At 43.1% G+C, this 15,701-nt stretch overlaps 1 protein-coding gene across 1 annotated transcript; it reads left to right on the forward strand.

Moving 5' to 3' along the window:
- On the forward strand, nt 1-12,428 carry LOC101154883. The gene is made up of 13 exons (XM_004075133.4): nt 1-111; nt 495-577; nt 2,947-4,836; nt 4,910-5,065; nt 6,256-6,417; nt 6,485-6,586; nt 7,873-7,983; nt 8,097-8,275; nt 8,349-8,506; nt 8,609-8,651; nt 8,728-8,914; nt 11,081-11,216; nt 12,125-12,428. The coding sequence occupies exons 2-13, from the start codon at nt 517-519 to the stop codon at nt 12,222-12,224; spliced, it is 3,285 nt and encodes a 1,094-aa protein (XP_004075181.1). The 5' UTR covers nt 1-111; nt 495-516; the 3' UTR covers nt 12,225-12,428.
- The last annotated feature ends 3,273 nt before the right edge of the window (nt 12,429-15,701 follow it).

Consider the following 15,701-nt stretch of genomic DNA (forward strand, 5'->3'; position numbering starts at 1 on the left):
AATAGTAACAATAAGAAGTGGAGCAGTCTGAGACGTGCAGACAGCATGAGCCACGGGACCAGCAACAGCTGACTTCAGGGTCTGCAGGAGCAGAACAAACATCACCCACAGGTAAGTCGGCTGCTTTTATAGGGGAAAAATATATATGTGAGACAGACGGGGCTCCAACTGAGTTTCTTTGCTGTTGTTTACATTTGTAAATATCTGATTATTGAGTGTTTGAATGTTTTGTTTTAGAGTAAAACTGAAACACTTGATCAGTTTTTGATGGCAGACGGAATGAAGGTTTGTTCATGAGACTTTTTCATGGTGCAGCTGATCTGAAAATAATGCAGAGGCTCGTTGAAAACGCACAAAAGTTTCATGACGAAACCATGGAGATCAGTCCTGAGTTTGTGTGTTCAAATGTGGAGTGGAGACCACACACAGAATGTCTTCGATGTAAAGTCACGGCTTCGGGGAAAACACGCAGGTTTCTGTGCTTTTTGTTTCAGCATTGGCGTCCTAGGTTTAAGAATGAGCAAAAGAGGGAGGAGGAGGAGCAGCAGGAGGAGGAAGAGCTCCACCAGCAGCAAACGTGAGTGCAGACTAATCCTCTTTTAAACTCTGTCACGTTTTTCTCCACACCTCACAGGCCTGCTACACCCGGAACAGTTCCGTTTAAATCCAGCCTGATCCGTTTACAGCCTGGTTCTATCTTAGGTCACTTTGGGTTGTTTAAGTCACTTCAAGGAGCCGCACAAAGAAATTCAACAAGGGAGCTGTGGAAGACGCATATGGAGTTAAAATGGTTCTGTGAAGGACAGATTTCTTGCAAATGTTCAGACAAAGCTAGACAGAAACTATCCTGACAACAGGGAGGTCCGATGCTCCAGAGTCTGCTGAGAGGATGAAAGCTGCAGAAACATGTTCCAGTTCATGAAGAACATCTCTGCACATTGTCAGTTTGATTGCTTCATAAAGGTGTAGCAATTCATGTTAACAACAATTCATATCATAATTTGTGGTTGACAATATGATTTGTAGTCCATATTGGTACATTTTGAACAATCTGATTCTCTGACCTAAAATGGATCCAGGGGATCTTTATCCAAAACTTCAACCAGTGTGACTGAGAGAAAAATTCCTGCTACTAAACAGCTGAAGTTTTCCAGTTTCCTTGGATTTTTTTCAAGATAATCAAGTGTAAATGAAATATGTGTCCAAACAAACAAGTAAACAAGAATGAATGTCAAATCCAATCACATGGTCCTGCGACAGACTGGCGACCTGTCCAGGATGTCCCCTGCCTTCGCCCACAGGTGGCCTGGTTTGGCTCCGGCAGCCCCGTGACCCCAAAAGGGACAAAACGGCTTTAGGAAATGGATGGATGGAAAAAAATGGATCCATTCACATTTTAGCTTCCTAAAGTTCAGCCCACTGTTTTTTTTCCACATCCAAAGAATCCAAAGGGAACATTAGAACATTCTAGACACTGGATGGTCACATGACTTTGTGTTTCCACACATTGGACTGGAATGATGGTTTTTGCTGACTCACATGTGTTGTTTGTCCACCGTCATGCACTTCGTGGTTTTTATGTCATAGTCATATTAACCTACTGAACCTCATTCATTCATTCATCTTCTAAACCCGTTTTGGTCACAAGGCTGCTGGAGCCTATACCAGCCACTGGTGGGCAAAGGCAGGGGATGCCCTGGACAGATCGCCAGTCTGTCGCAGGGCCACAATCACACACCCATGCACACTCACATGCACACCTAGGAACAATATAAAGTAACCAATAACCTAATAGTATTTTCCAATATTGATTTCATCAATTTCTTTTATTTTGAAACTTTTTTATATTTTCACAGGTCAATTCGATTTGATGAAAATCTTGCCTTAGATCGATCTGGTTGGCTCATAGGAATAGAAATTGGTTTGTTGATTATTCTTTGAACCCCTGTTGCTTACAGCAGATCAAATCCCCATCGAATGAGCTTCAGAACTCTTATTTGGGCTTTTTTCGTCACTTGTGTGGCTCTTAACCTCTTATGTCAGCCGTTCAAAGCTCAAAAGGATACCAACCTCATTCATGTCAGTTCTTGGACACTTGCACTACATTTCCCTCTTTTTTCTTTATTTTTCTGTTCATATTGTATTTAGTTATTTGGAATATAGCTCTTACCGTACTTTACAGGTACATTTCTTTTTGAATCTTTATAAAACGTAAACCTTTTGGTCTGTTTAAATTAGCAGCTCCTACTGGCTCAGTGAATGAGCTGCTTCCGTTTTTGAGGCAGAGGAACCAGTTGAGAGTTGTTGTTTTTCCCCCACTTTTCTTTATCGAACATTTTGTATTAACAGACATTCCAGTGAAAAACATTTACAATTTTGAATGACAAAAAGAATCAGAGAACCAGTTCAGAGTTTTTAATGCAGTCGAGGCACGAGGCCATACATTTCCTCTATTATAGACTACTATCTTTGTTGCATTGTTCTGTTAAATGAAGTTGTGAGTTTACTGTGTGGAGAAAAACTCAACATGTTTTGTGATCCTGTGTTGTTTTTCAGCCATAACTTCAGAACCTTTTTCCACATAATAAAACTGTTTTTTATTTTTTATGAAAAGGCGTTTCAGGACCCACGTTAGCCCAGTGTTGTTCACATTTTTTACTGTTGGAAACAGTTTGGGTGTAGATGCATGACGCTGGCACAGACTGAAAAGCTTCCATAACTCCCACAGGCAGCATGACTCAGCATAAAAGGTTCAGATGGTCTTTCAGGTCTGAGGGTCTGTTGGGATGTTCAGCTGCATGACTGCATTTTTATGCTGGATTCAGGTTAATCATAACGGCAAAAAGGTTTAACAAGGCAGCAATTTTGCACAGGAAATGCATTTGTGTAGGCGAAGGATTTGAAGCTGTCAGCTGTAACCATGCATGTTTTCTTACATTCCTGCAGAGAGTCTGTCTCCATACATCTTCAAAAAGCAAAGCAACAGCATCTGCTGCTCGGATGATGTGGTTGAAAAGGGGGAAACTGACTCTCTCAGAAAGGAGAACATTCCTCTGGGATTTGAGGAAAAGGAAGCTGACAGCAGCGCCCCCCCTGAGGGGAAAAGGTTCAAGCACGGCTGTGGCTGGACTCTGTTTCCAGGCTGTGAGAGAGTTCACTCAGAAACCGTACGGCTGGAGGAGGCGGCGGTGAAAATAGTCACATCTGTGTCAGTCTCTGATCTGGGAAACCCCTCCTCCAAGGTCACGTTCTTGCAGTCCCACCAACCCTCAGGGGGAGAATCCCCACATGAGGTCACCAACACCTTCAGGGTCCACAGCAGTGGGGTACATGTGACCCTGGAAATACAGGAAAGGTTTCAGCTGGGTCCACGAATCCCAGAGTCCTCTCTTGCGTCGAACATTAGCAGAGCCGACGTGCCAACGGTGTGGTCTTCCACTCCTGACAACGAGTCATGTGACGGCAGGTGGCAGCACAGTATCAGAGTGGGCCCCCCCTCCTACACGTTCACAACAGACGCTTGCACAGACACGGGCGTCTCCTTCAGTCCGCAGGAGTGTCCCTGCTGCAGACATTACCTTCATCAGCACCGCCCTGCAGACCTCATGCTCCTCACAAACACAAAGGCAGAAGAGAACCTCAGCCCAGACCAGCTCTGGGACATCCCCCCACCACCACAGTTTGCAGACGTCCCCTACGGCAGTTTGGAGGACCTGACAGGAGAACTGGCCTCTTTCAGGATCGCCGCTCACAGTCCTGTGCTCAAGCAAAGGCTCTTCCACTACCCCACCCACAGCACCATGCCGGTAGGCATGTGTCCTGTTCAGGGGGAGGAGGGTGGAGATCAGGGCTCTTCCTCAGCTCAGCTGTCAGAGCCCGAGAACTACGATTCCCTGTTCCCCAGACCGTCCCTGTCCACCAACAGGTCCAGCTTCACCACAGACTTCATCTGTTGTCAGAGGCGCCGGTCCTGGGTCAGAAACAACAGCATCGCCACAGTGGAGCACAGATTCTGCTCCCTTCTGCAGCAAAGACGACAGACCTTTCCTGGGGTGTCCCAGGGCCCCTCTTTGACTCAGGAGGAGCTCCCGCAGCCCCTCAGCGAGTCCTTCTCCTCCTTGATCATGTGCTCTCTTCCTTACCTGAGCGAGGGGCTGGGAGGGGTTAAAAAATGGAGCGGCAGGTCTTCAAAAACCAGAGAAAGCCTGGAGATTTTCTCAGAAAACCCAGATGGGCTCGAACGGGGGGGGCTCTTCGTCAGTCCGTTCCAAATGAGGACCTGGGATGAAAATCCTGACACCTTCAGTCAGCAAAATAGAAGCAGCATCCTGACCGTTTACCTGGAAGCGGACAGTCCTCCAGATGAAGACACCTTTAACGTTGAAGCTATCGACCAAAAAACCAAGTATGAGTACCAGGACCCTCAGGGAGGTGGGGGCAATCATTGGGGGCTTGCCATCCAAGTTACTCCTCCATCCTGCAGTGGCTCAGAAGAGCAGATGCTGGACAGTCAGCCCTTCATGTCCCTGCAGGTGGCAAACCTAGAAAATCCCCATTCAGGGTTCTCAGTCCAGACAGAAACCAGTAGAGAGCATCAGGACCCCCTCCAGCAAGCGGACGCTGGGCTGTTCCCGGGAAGCTGCACACTCACGGACGTGAACTCCTCAAACAGGAATGAGATCACAGCGTCAGCTGAAGGAGTGGACAGCAGACCGTCTGAGAAGCTGCAGGAGGATCCAGGAGGAGCGGGAGACCCAAACACAGCTCCAGACAAACCCCCAAAACAGCTGTCCATCAAAGTGGACACGGCAAACCGTGCACACACTCTGCACAGATGTGAGTTAAAGCCTGGATTTCCTTCAAGTCGGTTCTGTGAAGGGATCCTAACATTCTTTCATGACTCTTTCAGCTTCTTCTGAGAGCAAAGAGCATCTGAAGCCTCTACCTCACAAAGACAGAGACGTGTCCGAGCACTGGGCCAAGAGGAGGAAACTCTTCAAAGAGAGCAAGCAGTCGAGCTCTGCAGGAGGGAGCTCCTTCACCAGTGACCTTACCGAGGAGTCTGGTAATGTCTGCACCCATCTGTCCACGCTGACGCTGCCCACAGACACCGAGCGTTCCTGAACGCAGCGAATACCAGACTCTTTGAAGCAATTCAGCCATCTTTAAATAGACAGGAGAACAGAGAAAACTAATATTGTGATGCAGACAATCACGTTCAGATGCAGTGGCACACTAACAAAGGTGCTGTTGTAACCATAGCAATGGTCATCGTATGCACGTCCCATATTTTTACTGCGGCTCTGTAAAGAGCAATCTTGGTTCTCTGTAATGGACTCCGAGTCTGATCAGGCTCCCACAAGTCTGACCTGATGATGACATAACAGGCTTCTTCATCCACATGGACCTCTCTGACCCTTTGCACAACACCAGGACCCAAAAATGTCTCAGAAACTGTCACTGTGAGTCAACTCCAGGCCTTAAAAGGCCGGAGCGTCTGCATGTTTTCCAGATATCATTGCCATGCTCACGGCTGACAACCTGGATCAGGTAGTGTGAGAACATGCTGGGAAACACACAGGAATGTGACCCTCATATGAACATTTGTTTCACCCATAAAGTAGTGTTCAATTCTCGATTGACAATTCTATTTGCACTTTAAAAATGCATTTGCCATAAATAATTTTAAAATGCAATTCAGGCTCGCAATTGAACTTAGCAAATGTTTGCAGTTGGCCGTAATGAGAGGCTGACAGATTCAATTATCAGTTTGAATTTTAGGGCAAAAATAGTGTAACACATTACACTATGGGGGGGGGTTACACAAAAACACCATGGCAAGTTACAATTGGATGGGCTGGATATCAACAATGCTTTCCAGAATCCATTCAGTTCGATTCACGAGAGCCTGAATCGGTTTCATTCATGATATTTTTGATTCTTTCGATCCTCTCGATTCAATTCTATTCAATTTTGAATTTACGCTATTTACACATTTAGACACATTTGTATAGAGATACATTAATAATCCATATGTGCTTTGAAGAAATTCATATTATTCTGAAGCAGTTATCATACTGTAAAATGTATTAGTGAAATAATAAACCAATGAGATGTAAAAATGTATAAACATTTGCAAAGAGAGTTTTGAAAGGATCCTTAATAGTGCAACTAAAAATAACGTCAAAGCTGAAGTTTGGAAAATCAGAATCCCTGAAATGTGGGATGTTTCCTTCTTATCTGTGGTTCCTGCAGTATCGGAGGACACCCACTCAGCAGACCTGGCTCTACAGGAGCAAGAGGACCGGGGCTTCTACACAGAGACCTTCTACTCAATAGCCTGGATTTTTTGGGGAGATGATGATAGCTCAGAACCCATCCGTGCTAACCTCAGCACCAGAACTCGGCCCATCTCCAGTAAGATAAGCTCAACTGTCTCTGGCTTTCCACATACATGAGGTTCTGATAGTTTTCCTCTGCCCAGTTCGAGAGCGGACAGTAAGGATCAACAAAGGCAGTGGCGAGTATCCGTGGGGGTTTCGGATTCAGTTCTCCAAACCAATTGTTGTCACGGAGGTGGACACAAGTAAGTGGAGCCCAACTGAGACAGTTCTAAGGTTGTTGGTTAGCGCAATGTTTGTGTTGTGGTTGGTAAAGGGTACAGCTACCTGAAGTTTTCATTTGTTTCACAGCTTATGTGAACCAAACTCACAATAAAGGCAGTGTTTGCAGATTTTCCCAAAATAATAACAGTATTTTTGCCGTACGATCATCACTGTAGCTCCAACCGCTTCAACAGCCTTATCAAGGATGAGCAAGAAGTTGTTGGGATAACACAAACGGACTTATGGGAATATGAAGATGTGAGGAAAGGTTACCCACCAAAGCGGCTCTGGCGCTGGTCTGATGTGTAAACTGTCATGAGGACTGTAGCAGCTACGTCTGCCACTTGATGAGCTAAGTCTAGAACTTGTTGAGCCAAGTCTAGGACTTGATGAGCTAACTGTAGCACTTAACGAGCTAAGTCTAAAACTTGATGAGCCAAGTCAAGATCTTGGTGAGCTAAATCTATAACTTGACCAGCTGAGTCTAGCACCCGAGGAGCTAAATTTAAAACTTGATTAACGAAGTCTACAACTTGGCGAGCTAAATCTAGCATTTGTCAAGCTGAGACCAGAACTTGGCGAAATAAATCTATGAGCTAAGTCCATAACCTGACGAGCTAAGTCTAAAACTTGACAAGCCAACTCTAGAATTTGGCAAGCTAAGTCTTTAACTTGACAAACAAAGTCTAGAACTTGGCGAGCTATATTTAGCACTTGACGAGCCATGTGTAGCACTTGACAAGCTAAGTCTAGCACTTGACCAGCTAGGTTTAGAACTTGACGAGCTAAGTCTAGCAGTTGAGACTACTTAGGTGGGCGAAACAAGATTGACCTGGTTGACGCAGTAGTACAGACTGTCATTTCCCAGCCCGACCAACAAAATGAAAGTCTTTCGCTTCAATCAAAGTTGCATTTGATCTTTTTCTTTGTTAACATCATCAAACTGGAATTCACTTGAATTCTTCCATTTCCTGCAACAGTGGTCAATACCCTTTTTCCTTGAGTCTAAAACTCAACAGCTACTAACCTGTATTTATGATTGGCAGCAAATATGATATAGCAACACCCACAGGAAAAATTACTCATTACTTACAAGGACAATTGAGTCCACAACAGAAAATTCTGTCTCTAAACAGTCAGGTCAGCTCAGAGGAAAATAAGATTGTACAGCCTATTGTTTATGAAGGAATTTGGGTTTCTGGAATCACTTTTTGGATCAAAGAACTTGTTTGGTTTATAAACTTTGGTTCTAATTGTTGGGTTCCAGATGGAGCTGCTGAGGAAGCGGGCCTGATGGTTGGAGACTACGTCCTTGCTGTTAATGGAGTTGATGTCACCAGCATCCCTCACTCTGAGGCTGCCAATTTAGCCAGACAAGGTACTCCACTTCCAGATTTGCCGTTCTGCAGATTTGCGAATCTACAGGTCACCTGCATCCTTTTCAGTCAAGCTTTCACTTGGAGACAAACAGTAATGCTGTTGGCCCTGCAGGTCCAGATGTTCTCACGCTGACCATCGGATCAGACATTGGTCGAGGCCCGAACACGCCAAGGCCACCGTGCCGTGGTTATCTGCACAAGCGAACACAGTCTGGTTTGATCAAAGGTTGGAGGAAGAGGTGGTTTGTTCTCACTCATGACTGCTGCCTGTACTACTACAAACACAAACGGGTGAGCTTCTGAGCCTTCAAAGATGACCCCAAGTCTGACAATAAGTTCCTGAGCTGAACCTTTGCTCCTGCAGGATGAAGGGAAGAGGTATCCGCTGTCATCAGTGAAGCTGGAAGGGGCTGAAGTGGGTCCTGATGATTCACTGGGAAAGCCGTTTGTGTTCAAGTGTCGGCCTCAGTACGGGACTCGAGTGTTCCTTCTGTGTGCTACCTCTAACCAGGAAAGGAAAAGGTGAAGTTCAAAAACATGGTCAATCAGAAGCTCTGAACCATCAGAGCTTCACACTGTTTTTGAGACATGGTGTTTCCACTGACCAGGTCTTTTTGACTGCAGGTGGCTGGAAGCCATGGAGAAAGCCATCCTCCCCATCACTCAGGTAACATCAGTGTGACGGCTCAAAAGGCTAAATGATTAAAGTTAGTAACCTCACGATGGTAACATTTATGTTTCAGGACCATGTTTGGGTCGATGTGACGCGGCACAACTCAAACCTGCCTCCCCTGGCTGTGAAGAGCCCAGACTGTCTGGGGCTGCTGCATAAAATGGACAGGAGCAAGGACATGTGGGTCCAACACTACTGCATCCTGAAAGATGCCTGCCTTTACTTGTACAGCGGCATCCGCGCCACCCATGCACAAGGTAGGCAGATCAAGCAGGTCATGCGATGTTTAAGATGTCTCGCAAACAGGAAAAGACTCAGCAGTAACGCAGCACATGCATGATACTAACATGCACTACTTTACTGTATTTTCCGCATTAGAGGGCACACTGTCAATAAATGGTCCATTTTTGACCTTCTGTCATAAATAGGGGGCACCGAACTACAAGGCTCATTAAGCAAGACAAAAAAGTTAGATTGCATTCTTACAATTACAATTGTTGAATACACTTTTTTCACATCCATAATGCACAGTTCTTATGCGTAGTTTTTAAGTCCTTGCACCATTCTCACATTCACAGTTTTTTTAATTCACGATTTGAACATACATGATCATAACATGCTTTACTCGTAAATGTATTACTCTCACATGCATGATTTGTAGTCTGCACAATTCTCACATGTACACAAACACAGAGAATGGATCAATCAATCAATCAATCTATTAATCAATCAATCAATCTTAACTTTTCATACAGAATTGAATGCGAAGTCCTATCCACAAAAACAAAAAAACATTAAAGAAGTACAATAATCAAAAAAGAAAATAATAATACCCCCCCCCCCCCCCCCCCCAATGTTGTTGGTGAAAACACTGATAATTGGGACCCCCCCAGCGGATAGCCACATGGTCAGCCAAATGCAGCATCACAGTCGGGGACCCAACCCCCCCACAGCAAAGTGGCCATGCAGGTCCCCATTCAGAGCTGCAGCGAATGACCAGCAGCCGACCTAGAGGGAGAGGATCCAGCTAAGGAAGCAGTGGAAGTACAAATAAGATACATTTAAAACTGTTAATAAAAAGTAAAAAAAAGATAAAAGCAATAAACAGTTTCAGAACAAAACATTAAAATAAGGTATATTAAGATTACTTATGAATCCCATGTATACTCACAAGACATAATAAGATGAATACAAAATTGATAAAAAATAATCAAATTAGCTAAAGCAGGGTTAAAAAGGTGATTCTTGAGGCTTTTCTTAAAAAGTATCTTTTCTCTCTGCGGCAGTCTTCTGACAGACCGTCCTATAAAGAGGGCCGTAGTGCTGAAAAGATGCCTCTTTTTAGGTTTCGATTTTTACAGTCGGAATGGTAAGAAGACCAGTTCTGGAGGATCTCAGGGTCCGTGAAGGTTTATATCGTACTAAAAGGTCTGAGAGATAAAAAGGCCCAAGGCCGTTAAGATATTTATGTATTGAGTTCTGACCTCATTTTTTTTTTCTCAAAAGACAGTTACTTTTTATACTCAGCATCTTGGCCGCCACCTCCCAATCTATTATCCTGCATGTTTGTATTTTCGTCAACAAAGCAGCTTTGAAGTTATATTAAACTAGTTACTGGACCCCTTGGATAATTTTTTTTAATGAGAGGTCAGGAACTGGTGGAGATCGCTATGCCGCTCCGGCTGTCGGTTTTTTCCGTCCAGCTGGTTATATTATTGCTCTGAACCAGTTATATTATTTACAGTAAATGTGTTGCCGAAAGCATTTAAGTTGACTTCCGGTTGAAATTACGGAGCGTGTGAAAGGTCACTATTATTTGGAGGGAACAAATTACAATTTCTTTAGGAACAAATTCATGTTTTTTTTGTGTTTTTTTTACCCATGCCAGGTCACGGGCTCCGTAGAAGACCCTGTTTGAAAACCCTGAATTTTCATGAAACTATTCTTAATAATGTATTTGTTTTGCATCTTTCTGCTAGTCTTCCTGAATAACCAAGTTTTTAAATCACATACCGGTATCCATATACATTTGAACATGGGGGCTCATTGGCATCACATCCATCCAGAACATTCTTTAATTAATAGGAGTGAAAGCTTTCCAATGTCCTTCAGGATCAGCTGCGTGATGTCTGTGATTGTGAACCACTTTTAAACTTTATTAAAGAGCTCCTTAAGTTTTGTTCAATGGTAAAAACAGAAAGCGATGAGAATAGTTCTGCTGTTCCCTATAGGTATTTGGGAATACATCCAACTTTATTTTTGACAGCCATGAATATAGCCGCGGAAAGCCCATTCTCCCACAGCTTCCGAATGAAAACAATGCTCCTTTGGAAAAAAATTCTGTTTTATGTCTATTATAAACTAGATCTGTCATAAATGAATCAAAGTTCTATATTTTAATGGTCATATCTGCACCTTTCCAGGAGGGCTGTACCTTCAGGGTTACACTGTACGAGAACAGCCACATGGATCTAAGAAGTCCACCATTGAACTGAAGCCTCCATCGGATGAATTTAAGACCTTCTATATCTGTGCTGAGAATCCTGCAGAGAATAAACGGTGAGGATCAGATTCACGGGAACTGCTGCTGCTTTATGTTTTGATCTTACAGTGTGAGACACGCTGCTCTGTGGGGGAAAAACGCCTCTTCTGCCAGCTGTACCGTTGATGATTTGGCTCCCGAAACCCTTATTTGGTTTGGGTGAATCTCAGTCCGATAGACAATCTGTAGGGGGAATTGAAAGTCCATTTTGCTCAGCAACACCCCCAAAACGTCACAGCTCTTGAGAAGAAGTGTGTGGAAGAATGGACCAAAATAGCAGCTTCAGTTCAAAACTGCTGAAGACCCACAGGAAACGATTGACCTCAGCCTTGTTATTAAGCAGAAGGCCCTTTTTGCTATTTTGGAAAACCCTGATGAATCCTTGAAGCAGGCTGACTAACAAACTACGCCGCTGTCACATGAGAACAGTCACATCGTTTTCTAAAAATGTTAATTATTGACAAACTTTCTCCATCACTGTTCAGCCGACAGTGTCACTCTGGACCTGTTTGCCTTGGGAGACCCTATCAGGGGGGAATGCCCCCAAAAACATGGCTCCTGGGATCATTCAGACTCATAAACCCCTCCCCCTCAAGAAGGGGATCATTTAAGAAGGGGCTAAATAAATAAAAGCTTATCAAATACAAAGAGCTGGCTCACAATAACAAATAATGTACCAGACCTTATTGATTGTAAAGTTACACCCCAAAGAGAAAAACAACACACAAAATGATTTTCTTCAAAGAACAGAAGATCTCATCTGTGAACACTAGATGGTGTCCAAACCCAAAACATGCTGAGCTCAAGAAGCTGGGACCATAGGTCCAAATATTCTGCTTTATCCACCTTAAAGTTCTAGTGTTTGTTTGAAAAAGAGCCAAGACAGACACAACTTTACAATTTTGTGTGTTCAATCTTTTGACAGATGGATGGCTGCTATCAAAGCTTCAGTAAAGAAGTGGCTGCCCCTACATCATGCCCTTCAGAACCACATTAACCGCCCCCCTGAGGAGGCCCGAATGTGAGAGCCCAGAGAGGCTGTGCGGCAGTGGGACCTGCACCCTCAGTCATCACGGCAGTGGGGATTAAAGCACAGGAACGTCTTTTTTATTCTCACTGTTTCATCCTCTGGAACTGAGGCTCCTCTTAGCGAGCTTTTAGTTTCAACGTTTCTAAAGAGACTTTTTGTAAGTTTGTTTCTGAAATAAACACATCATGTTACTTGTTCATTCATTCATTCATTCATCTTCTAAACCCGTTTTGTCCCTTTCGGGGTCACGGGGCTGCTGGAGCCTATCCCAGCCACTTGTGGGACACCCTGGACAAGTCACCAGTCTGTCCCAGGGCCTTGGACCAGCACATTGATTCATTTAATAATAACAGACTAAATAAAATAACAACAATAACAAACCTTTCTTTTTTTTTTAAAGAAACTTGCATTTGTTTTAAATTTTGATGGTTGTGTTTCAGAGGAAAAACCCTTTTCATGTTATTTTAACTAACTGATGGGGATACTGGTATGAACTCAGAAAACAGGAAACAGGCATGACACTCACAGAGAAACTTTCCCTCATATAGATGAAGGAAATCAGCGTTACCATCCTGCTCTGCTCAAATGAAATTGGATTTAAATGGTTTATGAGGATTGACCTTCAGTGTTACTACCTACGAATGATAATAGATGCCCCCCTCCTCCAATCAGGTTTGGTTTGCTTCCCAGGCTGGAACAGATTGCAGAAAATAGAGAACCCGACCACCTGGAAAAACTATGCAGTTCCAAGAGCTGCTCAACTGAGGGCGCTGTTGTCTAAAATGACTGACCATTTTAGACAACCCAAAAAGCAGGAAGAAGAAGGCAGGTAGTCCTGCTGTCATTTGCTGCCTTTGCCTCTGGTTGGGTCGGCAGGCAGTTGTGTCAGCTTCCTCAAAATAAATTAGAATTTTGCAACAATTAGAACAAACAGAGTTCATAATAGAGGAATTGTATACCAGTCAGGGGCAAATCTGAGTAATCAGTCATTGTAATCCCTGCAAACAGCTAAATCATAAATCATCTGAACTGAACCACAGATTGTGGGAGGATTCATGTAATGTGGGGATTTTAATGCACACTGTGTGGAGGAAAGATGCAAACAAGGAGGTTCCTGAGCACCTTCAGGCTGATAGAAACGTCTACTGATGATGGACGCGGGACACAAATGAATGTTTAAAATGATATGATGTAAATGGAGGGAAGGGAAAAGCAGACTTTACTGGTGATCCTTTTCCAGTTTTCATGAGAGATCACAGAGATGGTGTCAGAGGGGAGGAAAGGGAGGTAGATGTTGAGATGGAATCGATGTAAGTGTCGTGTGAAAGAGGAGGCCTTAGGGTTGACATGACTCAAAATATAGAGTGGGGAGAAGAAGAATTACAGGAAAGCTGTGATTGAAGCTGCAGAAGTAACAATTAGCAAAAGCAGAGAAAGTAGGAAAAGAAAAATGTGTCAGACGTGTGTGAGAAAGCAATTAGGAATAGAAATGTCTGAAAGAAGAGTCAACATTTTCTAAACTTATGTCAGAATGAAACATTTCAGGTTGAGGTAGAAAAGGGCAAAGAGAGAGAGCTGGAGAGGACATTGTGAATAAATCAGCAAAACCACTCAACTTTGTGATGTTTGGGGAATGAGGAAAAGTGTTTGAGAAGAATGGAATTATCCAAAGTTCAACTGAGGGGGGAATTAGAAATAGCTAATGTGGAGACAGAAAATTTATAGGGTCAAGACATTTGTCAGAATATATTGTTCTGGATAATCTGAGTGCTTGCAAAATCCAAATGACCTGTGTCTAACCAAAGCTCCTCTCCTCTCCTCTCCATAAAGGCTAGCAATTCACATCATGTCCAAATGTCTAAAAGTTGTTATGAAAGTACAACAATGGGTTCAATCTTTTACCAGCCGCTGGCTTGAGACCAATTCAATTCAATTTTATTTATTTAGCCCATTTTTAAAACAATAGTCATCTCAATGGGCTTCATACCGGTAATTGTATGATAAACATGAATCATCAAGAACATAAAGTCATAGAATTCAATAGCTGATTGCTAAACTAAACTAAACTAAACTGGGCATCCCTGCCCTCGGACTTCCCTTTGCGGTAAGGAACAACTCCCCGTGCGTTCTCAAATTGTTTTTCATTTTTATCCATAACTCCTGAAACATTCTGACAAAAATTCCCAACTATAGAAGTTCATTTCAAAGATTTGATAAATATAAATTTCTGTGGCAACAGTATCTGCACAATTTTTTATAGTTTAAAGATCATTGATCGATAAATTTCAATCATCATTATTAAAACACGTCTATCCATTTTCCAAACCCCCTGAATCCCTTTCAGGGTTCTGAGGATGCTGGAGCCTATCCCAGACACTGTTAGGCAAAGCCGAGTTACACCTTATGGTTTGCCAGTCTACACCAGGGCCACGTTAAAATAGGTCCTGGGGCTGTGGTGCAGAGGAAGAGTGGTCGACCGCCGATTAGAAGATTGCTGGTTGGATTCCTGCCCATTTGTCGAAGTGTCCTTGGACAAGACACCAAACCCCACATTGCTCCTGGTGCCTATGGTTAATGCCAGTTTTTGGCAGCACTGCTGTCAGTGTGTGAATGTGTGTTTGGGTGAATGGGACTGTGACTGTAAAGCACTTTGGGCCTCCTAAGAAACGCGATTTGTATATATTATTTCTGGTTTAATACAAGTCTAAACCTTCAAGGCCTCACAGAAAATCTTTTAAACTGTTGAGATTTATTCAGACAATTTATTATTTTATTTTTTACATTTTAAAACATAACAATGGGTAGATTCAAATAACCTGTGAGTGTGCAGGCTCCTTTTTTCCAGCAGGTTCATGTTCGACAGAAAACAAAAACATGTTAAACGTTGGCATTCCTAAAAATACAGCCAGAGTTTGTCAAACTGCTTCTCTTAGCCCAGCTCATTTCTGATGGACAGTCTAAATATCCCAACTATCCTTGAGTTAGTTGTTGGTACCAGAGCATTGATGGCTGTTGAAGTGCTACTTTTAATAGGATTTAAATCTAAAATGTAATTTCAGTGTTCATGATATAAATATGAAACGTTTATCATACATAGCAGAGCAGGGCAACAGGCAAACAGCATGACAAAGTGGACAAAAGCACTGCAAGAAGATACATTTAGTAAACAGCAATCACCCTGATGTCAGCACAAACTTTGTGTTCAGCTTCTTAATGAGGTGGTGTGTTCAATATAAGTGAGTGAGAACCAAAAATGACTACTAAAGGTTCATAAGCAGATAGTGATGTTGATCTAAAAATGTCTTCAAGATGAGAAAACATTCATTCTGTTTTTCTTCTTCTGGTTAAATGAAAATCCTGAAACAACAGGTACAAATGCTGAAGATCTGCATTCAATGTGTTGACTGTGTCAGTGTTTGGACCAGACAGAAAAGGAGAGACTGAGGAGTTAATAGTCACTGATGTACATCAT

The sequence above is a fragment of the Oryzias latipes genome, chromosome 12 (genome assembly GCF_002234675.1).
Source record: "Oryzias latipes chromosome 12, ASM223467v1".
Classification (NCBI taxonomy): Eukaryota; Metazoa; Chordata; class Actinopteri; order Beloniformes; family Adrianichthyidae; genus Oryzias; species Oryzias latipes.

Excerpts from the sequence above, each read along its gene's own strand:
- LOC101154883 (XM_004075133.4), top strand. The coding sequence starts at position 517 with ATGAGCAAAAGAGGGAGGAGGAGGAGCAGCAGGAGGAGGAAGAGCTCC. Across the intron at positions 4,837-4,909 it reads TGCACACACTCTGCACAGAT|CTTCTTCTGAGAGCAAAGAG; the intron begins GTGAGTTAAAGC and ends TGACTCTTTCAG. Across the intron at positions 7,984-8,096 it reads TGCCAATTTAGCCAGACAAG|GTCCAGATGTTCTCACGCTG; the intron begins GTACTCCACTTC and ends TTGGCCCTGCAG.